The 12,016-nt window shown below is 39.3% G+C and overlaps 1 protein-coding gene across 1 annotated transcript in view; it reads left to right on the plus strand.

Annotated features, from left to right (window-relative positions):
* DNAJC24 (DnaJ heat shock protein family (Hsp40) member C24) overlaps positions 1 to 12,016 on the plus strand; it is a 69,785-nt gene that overhangs the window by 44,421 nt on the left and 13,348 nt on the right. Inside the window, exon 2 of the mRNA XM_058546186.1 lies at positions 811 to 949. Coding sequence (XP_058402169.1) covers positions 811 to 949 — 139 coding nt within the window. The remainder of the gene's footprint in view (positions 1 to 810; positions 950 to 12,016) is intronic.

A 12,016-nucleotide genomic window follows, 5' to 3' on the forward strand; every position in this document is an offset into this window, starting at 1 on the left:
AAGAGAAGGGAGAACCACAGAGAATGCAGGAAACAAGGAGGAAGTGGACACTGTGAGAGAGGTGTCCAGGAAGCCACATTCACGCTGGCCCTGGAGAATTGGTGAAACAGCATACAACGTCAGTATGAAGAAATTGTTGCGTATTGAAAACATTCTTAAACGCTTTTTACACTTAGAAAACATGTAAGAAAGATTTACTAATGAGTTAATTTATATTCAAATGTTTCATTGAGTTCTTTAAAGTTTCTTACAAATCTACCCTAGAATAACCATTTCTCAATAAAAATTTATCTTTGGGGACTTTTAACTTTAAAATCTTCAGGGCTGAGCCAGAAGATGAAAGATGTTTTATTTTCAAGTATGGTTGTATAATCTAATTTCAAAAGAAAAAGCTAGTAATCGTTTGTAATGCTACTGCAGCCAGACACATTCTATCAGGAAAGCCTTGCACTCTGCACAGTCTGTGCTCCTCCTCTGTCATGTCCTGCTCGTCTGCACGTACCTATTTCTGTTTGTGTTAGTCTTCCTCTCTAGGTAAATTGTCCATGAGACCAGTGATTCCATCAGCAAATTATCCAGGAAATGCTGTCTTTGCATGTTGTGACAGATCATGTCACTGAAGGATTTATAGCTACTCCAGTGGTCTAATTAACCTGGCAGTCGTCTCCTGTGCCCAACACTGTTGTCTTGGCATCTTAGTTTCTTCTTCTCATTACCTTGTCTCTTAACTAAAGCTCAGATTTACATTTTTTTTTAACTACCCCCTTCAACCCCTCTCTATTCACCACCGCCTTTATTTTTGATTGGCAGTATCATCCAGACAGACAAAGTGCAGATGCGCCAGCAGGAGCAGTGGAGGAGTGTGTACAGAAGTTCATCGAGATTGAGCAGGCGTGGAAAATTCTAGGGAACGAGGAGACCAAAAAGGAGTATGACCTGCTGCGACATGGTGGGTACTTGTGGGGAGGAACCACTGCGCCCTGGATCCTTGGAAGCACCGTCTGCTGGCATTGCTGGGGAGCGGTTCCCAGCATTTGCACCAAGTTCTTCTTCCTTCTTTACTGCTCCCTCCATCATTGTTTTTAATTATGACCTGTCCTTAGTAGTGATCATTGTGTTTCATTGATAAGTTCACAGAACTGCTAGGATGTGGCTTCTTCTGAAGCCATGAAAGCTACTTTTTATAACTAATGAAAAATGTTTAATTACACTTCCTAATTAATATGTTTTTATATGTTTAAAAACTTTTTATTAAATTTAATTATATGCTGATTAAAATTTTAATGGTAGCATTTTTAAGCTATGTGCTATATAAATGACAATCTAAAGGGAGATGCTACATAGGATAACCTCATAAAGCACTCTTTTCCTGTCTCTGAGCTTGTTTTAGGCCAGGTTTCTGATTATCTCCTGGATAAACTATTCCTTATAAGATTGCTATAAATGATATTTTAGGAATGCACATTTCCTAAGCAGGTTTAAAAGTCATTTCTTTTATGCATTTTGGAAAATAGCTTCTTAAAACAGTGACAAGCTCTTGTGAGAAAGAAAGGAAGAAATGTAGGTCAGGTTTGTCACACATGGACTGCAGTTACACGAAGTGATAGGCTGTCTTTCAGCACTGGCCTTGGGATAGGAGTCCCTCAGCCTTCTCTCTGAACCTTCAGTTTGCACCCTGCGTGCTAATGGGGGGAGTCGATAATCAGTACAGCCTGTGGGGAAACATGCAGTGCACTCTGCAGTCGGCGCCCGGCTCAGCACTGACTTGTGAGTGTTGATAAAAGCTCGCTGTCTCTGTGGTTGATTATTGAATCCCGCCTGTACCCTGCACTGGCACACCATCAAACCTAACAAAACGATTGTAAGGCTCCCATTACTAAGGTTATGAATATTTGACTTGAGAAACAAGGCTTTATTGCTAAAACACAGCATTATAGGATAAAGCCAATGATATATATAGAATATCCATATTTATTTTCAGAGGGAGTTGTACCAGTCACATCCACAGCCAGGGTGTGATGCCTTTGTGTGTAAAAACGTCAGGGCTGCTTGCTCACGTGCTGGAGGTTTGTCTTTAGTAGTGACTTTTATGACACTAATCAGCTCTGAGGCCCTCCTGCCTTTTTATGACTGATGAGCTTACTCTTAAAATGTTAGAAACTCATGAGAGAACCTTTGCAATGAATTGGGATTAATTTTCAAATGTGCCTTGAATATTGGGTCCTACTTCTGTTTGGTGCGTATATGTGTATCTTTCAGATGTTGTATTTCTTTTGTAAACGTGTTTGTACTTGCTGGCAAAAGCATGTAGAGGTGTTTCCATTTGAGGATGAATTCTATCCATAGATATATCTTTTTAACCTTGGCTCACATGATAGAATTTCTATGAAAGTATTGAAACTAATACACATGAATGCGTTGTGTGTGAGAAGTTACCTGTGTCCTCAAGGTGACCAGGCTCTGCTGGAGATGATGACTCTCCGTGGTGCTTTTGTGCATCGTCACCAGCCTTTACCCTACAGGCAGGGTGCCCACGTGCCTGGAAGAAGAGTAGTCCACACAGCTGCACCTGGAGGCGTGGAGGGTGTGCTCTCCTTATCCTACCCACAGGCTGTGTGCTGCTAAGATCCTGTCAGTGAGACTCACTAGGGCCTGCTGCCTACAGAGAGGAGAGGCAGGAGAGATCAGGCATCAAAAACTATTCTCTCTTGCTAGGGTGTAGGGTAGGGTAGACCAGAAATGGAGAGAAATAGGAAACCAGGTTACAAGTGAGCAATGGAATTGCATGAAGGGTGGTGTAAGAGATACTGGAAGAACAGAACGTCTTCAAGTCTTTCTCATCGCCTTTGAGAAGTCCTTGGAAGTACGGATTTCTTTTGAGCTTTCAGTCCTTAGTTTTTGGGTTTTAATGAAAGAACTGTGGCCTCCTGTATCACAGGAGCCTCTTGTAGGTCATTCATGAGGTCACAGCAGTTTAGACAAACAAGTACAGTGAGAGTTGGGCCTGATTCATGATTCAGATAAACAGGCAGATCTTCTGCTTGGAATTTATATAATGTCAATTGGCTTTGCAAGTTTTTCAGGTGGGTGATTACTAAATGGAGCTATTCTAGAAGGACAGTAGAAATACTTTTTATGACATTTTAGTACCTCAGATCTAAGTACTAAATATTTCCTTCTGTACCAGAGGTTCCAAGTAGTGGGAATGCTTTGTTTCTGTTTTAAATTGAGATCGGCTTGCCATTTAGATAAGAAGTAGATGTCTCTTATCCAAATATAACTTGCTGTTTTTAAGCCTTTCATACTAGAGCTGTTTAGAAAATCTCGTAATAAACCTGGTTTTGTATTGTTGTTTCTTTCGAATACTGATATAACTTTTTCCTTCTTGACCCATCTTCAATATATGCTTCCTCAAAAGAAGGAAATGAACTTGAACTTCTAACAGTGAGGATTTAGATTTGATAGAAGGAAACCTTTGAGAGTGATAATTTGTTAAAGACAGGATAGGTTACTACGAGAGAGGGAATTTGTTATAAGCAGGTCAGAACCCTCTTTTTTTCTGGGTCACCCCTTGACATGGAGATGGCTGTGTTGTCAGAACTCTTTCTGCATGTGGTGACAGTTCATCGTAGAACTGTCTTTTCATATTGTAGGGTTTGCTCTAAATAAGTTTGTTCCTGCCTTGCACTAGCTTGAGTATGAAGTAAGTTTGAGCTCTGTATACTTGGGAAGGAGGCAGGAGATGTTTCATTGGCTGATGTTGAATGCTTTCTTGTATTTCACATTATGTATTAGAGTTTGTGCTTTGTTGTGAGGAAAGACTCCTCAGTATTGCCCACAACTATTTATTTCTCTAAAAGATCATTTAAGGGAGCGCTTGACGTCCATATTTCTTTGCCTCACAAAGGAAATTATCAAATGAGTTCTCATAAAGAAACGTCTAAGGTAGATAAAGTAGAATACACATATTTTTTTCTCCCTCATTTCCACTTCTGTATTCTTAGTTCACAGTTTGGGGCAATGTTGGCCAGGCTGAAGAAAAGCAAATCTAAAAAAGGATGAGTAATATTCAGTTCCTAGATATGATATATTTTGAAAGCAGTGTTAACCAGTGGGTTTAATCAATTCATTCCCAGTTAGCATGTTTACTAAGGCTGCTTCCACAGGCTGCTCCCCTGTTCTCTTGAAAGGCACGTAGGTATTGAAGATTAGGCCTCCCGTGTCAGACAACCCGATGAGCGCTTCAGAAGATCTGTTCAGGGTTTATAAAATGTTCACATGGATAATATCTGTTGAATAGATTTTGGTTCCTTTATAAATCTTGTGAGGAGTTTTCTCATATATTAAGCACATTAGAAAACACATCAGAAGTATATCATGGGAAAATAATAGGGATCATGATTCCATAGCTTTGTAATGTGACAGTCACACAGATCTCTGATGTCTCAATGGTGCTATCAAGTGACACAGCTTCTGAGTTAGGTTACTTCTCTGTGACCTGGAGAGGAACAAATCTTGAGATGCAATCAGTCAGATTAAATAATGTTTTAAAAAAAATAAGTGGATTGTGTCTGGAATCCTTGGTGGTGTATTATTTTATATTAAGATGTATCTTGGTTCTCTATTAGTGAATTATTTTGGTCATGTGGAACCTTTACTCTATACCATTGGCCAAGTACTTGGATACCCGAAACGGCCTGGCTCAGAGGGGATTGGGCCAGACACTGAAGTTAGTGTCTTTACTCAGAACTAGTCAGCTCCTCTCCCTTAGCTAGGTACAAAGGTCATTTCTGGTGCTGTGCTATACAGTTCACTTCATCTCTTTATTAGGATAAATATTTGCAAATGGAAGACAAGCAAGTCAATCTTGGACCAAATGAGGAACGTGTCTTAAAACCCCACCAACATTTATGTGTCAGATAACTGACTCAACATGTACTTTCTTAAGCTCAAAATGAGAATCCTTCTTGAAAAGCAAGTTAATGCTAAAGACTGATAAGCTCCCAAAGAGAGGAAATAATACTTCTAATTGTAGATAATATGAATTTGGGTCAACTGTTAGGAATAATGACTTCAGGCCAGTAGATGTTTGTGTGAATTATGTGCTAAAACTGACCCTTACAAAATACTGTGTTTGTGAGATTAGGGTTTCCATTTATGGTCATATCAGTATTTCCATTTGATTTTAGGAATTTAAAAATTGGCTGTAAAAAATGTGCTTCAGGTAAAACTTGAAGATAAGCATCAGGGGGCATGTTTTTTTGATGACTGTTTCTGGGAAAAGTAAGTATGTGAAATGATGCAGAAAATCCATGTAGACAGTTCAAGACTGGCATTTTCTTCAGAGGGAGAAGCAAGTATAGATAAAACTATCTGTGGGGTCCTCCTGCTCCATCTTATTTGTCACAAGAAGGTGACTACTCACATTATTTGTTACTTTTACTTGAATGCAAATAACTGTTTTTGCAATGAAAATGTATTTTAAGATCATTTCTCAGTGATTTTGAATAAAAATTTGGCTAGTTTCAAATAATGCTGTAGAAACCTATGGGCAAGATCACAGTTACAATTCTGGTATACTTGGACATCATTGGAGTTCTGGTTTAATAATGGATGAGATGTAGGATTTAGGAAGTTTGTGTTTCCGACTTTAACCTCTCTCCTAATTTCTCCTTGGGTACTTGACTCAGTTGAAATCAGTGGGTCCAAAACCAAGACTGGGTCCTCTTCCTCGTTGCTTGTTTTTTCCCCTTAGATTTGAAAGCTTTGCTTCCTGTTACGCTCTGATTACTTCTGTTTTGCCCAATATAGAACCAAAGAGTTAGAAATGAGTGTTGACGTTTCTTGTTTATGTTCTTTTCTATGTAATCTTTGTATTCTCACAGCTACCTTGTCATCCATACCCCTATTACAGCATGTACCCACGTTATTCCCATGACCGCTGCTTGGCTTTCTCCCACGTTGCTTACACTGAGATTGGTCTCTCTTTCTGTGTTCTCACTCGTCTGTAACCACCCCTCCCCAACACAACATTCATCCATTCACCTGGAATTTAAATGAAGCAGAAGCTTTTAAGTTTGTCCCTAGTTACTCTTCCCACCTTATCACCAGTTCCAGAGCTAATGTGAATCTTCTCCCTTGGTCTGCTTTAGGGACTCCCAAACACATCTGCTTATGCTGTTTGCCATTACTCAGACACCCTCCCGTTCTGATTCTTCACAGTTTATACTTGGTTCAAGTCGAGTGCTCCCATCCCACCCTCCCTGACATTCTAATCCACCGTCATTTCTACCCTCTGAATTTAATCCACAAATTAATTATTTTGAATTGTTTTTTCTGTGGTTCCCATCTTTTGGTTCTGTTTGATACTTCAGAAGGACTAAATAATTATATGGACTATGGCTTTGATAATAATGGGTCAGTTGTAATGGGACTGACAATGGTGAAGTACCTTCCAACTTCTTAACAGTGTTATAAATTCAGACAGGGGCACTGTGGTACCTGAGGCTTCCTCCTTAATAATGGATTGGGGTTTGTCATTTTCTCATGGTCTGGTGTAGACAGGTCAACACAAACATTAGGAGCTAATAATAACAGTTAAGATAGCTGCTATTTACTGAGCACTAGAACTATGTCTTTTTTTTAATCATTGTTTCACAAACTTGTGAGGAAGATTTTCCAGAGAAGCAGTCTGAGGCTCAGAGGGGTTAATTTGAATAAGGTCACGTAGTTAGTAATCGATAGAGGAGGGATTCAAAGCCATTCTCTGACTCTTACTCACCGTGCTGGGCTGCCAAGTTTTGAATAGGTGTGTACAACCTACTATTTTTAGTTCCAAATAGTCAGGAATGAGGCATGTTTGAGGGTCAGAAGGAGAGGTCAGGCCTCCTCCTGCTGCTGGTCTGCCTGTTTTGCCGTGAAACATGAAATTCCATTTCCAGGTGTCATTTGGTACCTTTCGGGAGCGCTGGGTCCACGCTCAGTTTATAAAAGCTCCGCATTCTTCAAGTCCATAGTTAAACCCCAAGTTTGTCATTTTTCTTCTATATGGAAAGCCTTGCAATTGTGACTCTTAATTTCCTCTGGGAAGGGATTATAGAGCTTTATGATTTAATGAGCAGGTTTCAAGTTAAGTGTTGCCTGATTCTGAATCTCCTATCAAGGGAGACTGTTTCAAGAACAGAGACTCTTAAGGACAAGGAAACTGATTACCTTCAAGTTATTTCCTATATGAAAAATTTAATTATGTATAGTGAAATGATTTTTAAGAGTGTGGTGATTGTTTAAAATTAAATTACTTGGTTTTAAAAAGGAAGATCCTAAGTTAGATCTAAAGGAAAACACTGCTGTTTGCTTTTAACACACACAGATGATCTCTTTAAGTTTGAAATAAATTTTAAGTATTTTAAATGGCATAAAAATAAATACAATGGACTAATTGCTAAATGAGAGCCTTCTGGGGGCTTACCACTTAAGTAACACAACATTGCTACACATGAATAGTAGGGACAGCGCTGCAGATAGACTTGATCTTTTGGCCAGTAGTGGGTTGAATGAGACTTTTAGATATCTCGGCCACAATGAATAAAGTTAAATTCCTCTCCTCTGTAGCTTTTTGTTTCTGTTATTTATTTATTTATTTGAATTGTAGCTACAGTTAGAAAAAGTTTCCTGGGATTAGGAAGTGTAATTATTTAGGCAGCAAACAAAGAGTTGTTTTAGAAATTTTACTGTCATTAGGAAGAAGTTTAAAAAGACTGGAATTCCATTGTCTGGTAAGAAGTAAGAAATATTTATTGATTCTCAAATGGAGCTGAAAAAAAACCTTTCCTCTTTTAGAAAGTTGTGAATGACCCAGCGAGAGCTCTAGTAAGCTTTACTGAACCAAGCTGCTAATAGTTATTTAATGTTATTCTTTAGTGTGAAAGAATCTCCGTAGATTTTCCTTTTAATCTCTTTGAATTGCAGGCTCATAAACCTCTCTGATGAGTCTGGCCAGTGTTTTCTTAGATCCCACCGTGAGACAATGGAGCCACAGAATTCTCTCGCCTCTTGTTGTCAGACAAATCCAATAGAACACAAGGTCACAAGGGCCTATACTTCTAAAGGCTGGAAGATTCTTTTTCAAGTAACCACATAAATTATTTGATTTTATCATTATATTCCTCAGGAATCCTCTTCAACTATAGTGCATTGCTTTCAATATGTAAGTAAATTTGGAAGTTTTTCTTGTTTCCATATTTGACTAAGCTTGTGAGCACACAGCACAGGGTGTGAAGGGACCTTAAAGTTCCTAGATGCCTTAGAAAAAGCTGAACCCATTCACTTCAAGAGAATTAGGAATCATGTAGTGTCACCGGACTCTAGAGTACACAAATGCCAGAAATGTGTTTTCTTTCCAAATGGCTCGGTTTTGTTCTGTTTTGTTTTAGTTATTACCATTTTGTAGCTCAGATTCCAGATTTAAATCTTGGATCTGTGCCTTTCATGAAATCACTTTAATTAAATCAGTTTATATTTTCTCAACATTTTTAGTAGTTTCATGTGAACAGGAAAACTTTGATTTGCATTTTGAGATACTTATTAGAATATTTCATTGTAATGAGCAGAAATACTTATAATATGTGATATTCAAAAGAAAATAAACTTATCTGTTCTGCAGATGCCATGCCTGATGAGTAGACAATTATCAAAGCTAATTCCAGGGTCCCTGTGAGTTACTTTAAGGACTAGGGATGAATTAACTTTTCTAATTATAACTACAATAGTGGACAAGCAGAGATCATTGTTTAAAAAGAAAAAAAAGCCATTGATTTGTTTGTGCTCCTTCCTTGTCATCGTGGGGGGGGCTGCTGTGCCTCACTCCCTGGACACCTGCCTCTCAACAAAGGACGTGGTCCCCTCCCCACACCCGCATTTACATCCACCTTTTCCTTGTCTGTACCTCGGCTCATTATTCACTTCTCCAGGGATCCCATTTTCCTGAATTAATTGCCCCAGCCTTTTTCAGAAGCTTAGATTACTGTCTTTTCTTATGAGGGTCTTAACTTCTTTCCCCCAACTTTTCTTTCCTTATTTCTATTAAAATAATTTAGCATTAGAGTCTCAACACACTACCTTTAAACTTTATTGAAACATATCCTGCATGTCAAGAAGTGCACCAGCCACGAGTGTGCATCCTGGTGGAGTTTCACAGATACACGCCATCTGTAGCAACCAGAGGCCCTGTGACTCCTTCCACTCACCACTCGCCCCCATGCCCAGCACCGTGGGCCAGCTTTGCCTGTTGCATTTCATATAATGGGGAATCATACAGTGTGTTCTCCTTTGTGTTACATACTGACTTTTAAAACCAGAATCCCCGCAGAAACGTGGACTACGTACACAGAGTATTGAATAATCCGGTCGATACATAGGTGTTTAGACAGCCAAAGAACACGAGAACATTTTAATAGACTCCTTTTAACTCTGACCTGGGCAGAGTACGAACCATTTCTGCCTTCTGTTTTCCCTTTTACCATGAGATGTGATCTAAGCTGATCTTCCAGCTAAGAAATGAGTGGCTACTCTGAAGTTCCTGTCTGTAAAGAAGAAAGAATAATAAAAATGTAAAGCCACGGTTTTGAGTAGGTGGAATAACAGAAAGGGTTCCACATGAAATAGTAACTAGGTGAGAATAACAAGAGCTTCCCAGTGGAGAAGTGGGACAATACGAATAATATGAACAATACAAACCTGACTTGCCCAGCAGTTATTTGCCAGTTATTTCTCATTTATTATTTTAAAATACAAATGGCATAATGGATACATATGAATGGGTTGTCTCTGTATAATCGTGTATCACAGGTGTCCAAGATGGGGCAGAGTAAGAAGGCTGCTTCATCTGGTCATCACCTCTGCCTGGTCTGGTTTGCTTTAATTCGCTTCAGAATTACTTAAGATACTTGTAAGATACCTGGAATGTAGGCAACTTCACTGTACATTATTACACCTGTTTTTCCCCTAAACAGGGTCTGTTAAGTGCCAGTTAGCCCATCCCTCAAATCCCAGTCCCCATTCAAGAAAACTATCCTGGTCCTTCTGAGTACGAAACTGAAACATGTAATAAGACTTTTTTTTTCCTCCATCCATGAGACTTTTAGGTAGAATTTTTTTTTAAATTAGGAATACTGAATAACCTATAGCCTATTAAGCTTTATATAGAATGTGGAAATTAAATTGTTTTGTTCAGAAAGACTTTGCATACTGATAGACTCTGCAGAAGATATTCATTGGGCACACAGTGATGGAGGAGCTACCCCTGAACACTGGGCAGAGTCTCTAGATTTTGGGGACAGTTTAATAGACTGTTAGTACCCAGTAAATATGTAGTGATATGACGTTTGACATGACTTAATAGAAAACTATGGTGAGTTCCAAATATTGTATAATCTTTTCATCTATTTAACATTGTGTAACTCACCAATAAATTTTGAACAGGCAGTTATTAAATATAATTAAATTGCAGGCATTCACACAACAGAACAAAGGGAAGCATTCTCAGCAAGTGAACAAGAGACTAGTGAGACAGCTGAAGAAAATTTCATTAGGGTGGGGGGTGGATTTGAGTAGTTTCTTTTAGGCATTGACTTCTAGAAGAACAATACCAGCATACAGGAAGTAGTAGAACATGCTTTTAAGAACAAAGACAAGTAAGTCCTTCTCCCCTGGACTTGCTTCCTTTGTCCCTCAGTACTCTTGTTTTAAGCAAGAGTATGTGAGTATACTACCTGAACCTACACTTACTAAATTTAGGTGGAATTCCAGGCTTCTTTGGACCTTCCATCTGTAGAGAAAGCTTTGGCCCAGGAAACAGCAATGGAACATCAACACAATATAGTTGTATTGTAGGGTTACTGAAATGTTTTGAAGTAATTCTTTAAGTTACCTATTACTCTGTTGCAAGCAATTAAAAACTAGATGACTAACAAACAGCCCCTAAGATGAAAAATACATTGGGCAGAGCTCTATTCTTTAAAGCACTTTGAGCCTGATCTCATTTGAATGGAAGAACACCCTTGTATTAGTCTGCTCCATCTGCCATAACAAAATTCCATAGACTGGGGAGCTTAAACAACAGAAATTTATTTCTCTCAGTTCTGGAGGCTGAGGTGCCAGTGAGTACGGTTCCTGGTGAGATCTCTCTTCCTGGTTTGCAGACAGCCTCTTTCTCTCTGTGTCCTCATGTGATACTTTCCTTGTTATGTGCACATGGAGAGAGACCTCTCTCCTCCTCCTCCTCTTCTTCTTCTTCTTTTTTTTTTTTTTGTGAGGAAGATCAGCCCTGAGCTAACATCCGTGCCAATCCTCCTCTTTTTGCTGAGGAAGACCGGCCCTGAGCTAACATCTATTGCCAATCCTCCTCCTTTTTTTCCCCCTTTTTCTCCCCAAAGCCCCAGTACATAGTTGTATGTCATAGTTGCACATCCTTCTGGTTGCTGTATGTGGGACACCGCCTTAGCATGGCTGGACAAGCAGTGCATCGGTGCACACCCGGGATCCGAACCCGGGCCGCCAATAGCAGAGCTCGAGCACTTAACTGCTAAGCCACGGGGCCGGCCCCCTCTTTTTCTTCTTATGAGGCCACCACTTCTACCGGATTAGGACTCCACTCTTATGACCTCATTTAACCTTAATTACCTCCTAAAAGCCCTATCTCCAAATACAGTCACATTGGAGGTTAGGGCTTCAACATAGGAAGTTGGGGGGAACACAGTTCAGTCCATACCAGCGCTTCTGAAGTAGATAAGGAAGAGATAACTCAAGATACCTAAGATTGGAAGGTAGTAAAATATTACAACTAGGGTTCAAATACAGTTATTTTTACCTGTGTGCTGCCTTCTTTAGTTACAGATAGTCATGCACTGCATAATGATGTTTCAGTCAATGACAGACTGCATATACAATAGTGGTCCCATAAGATTAGTACCCTATAGCTAGGTCTGTAGTAGGCTATACCATCTAGATTTGTGTACGT

Source organism: Diceros bicornis, chromosome 7 (assembly GCF_020826845.1).
Source record: "Diceros bicornis minor isolate mBicDic1 chromosome 7, mDicBic1.mat.cur, whole genome shotgun sequence".
Classification (NCBI taxonomy): Eukaryota; Metazoa; Chordata; class Mammalia; order Perissodactyla; family Rhinocerotidae; genus Diceros; species Diceros bicornis.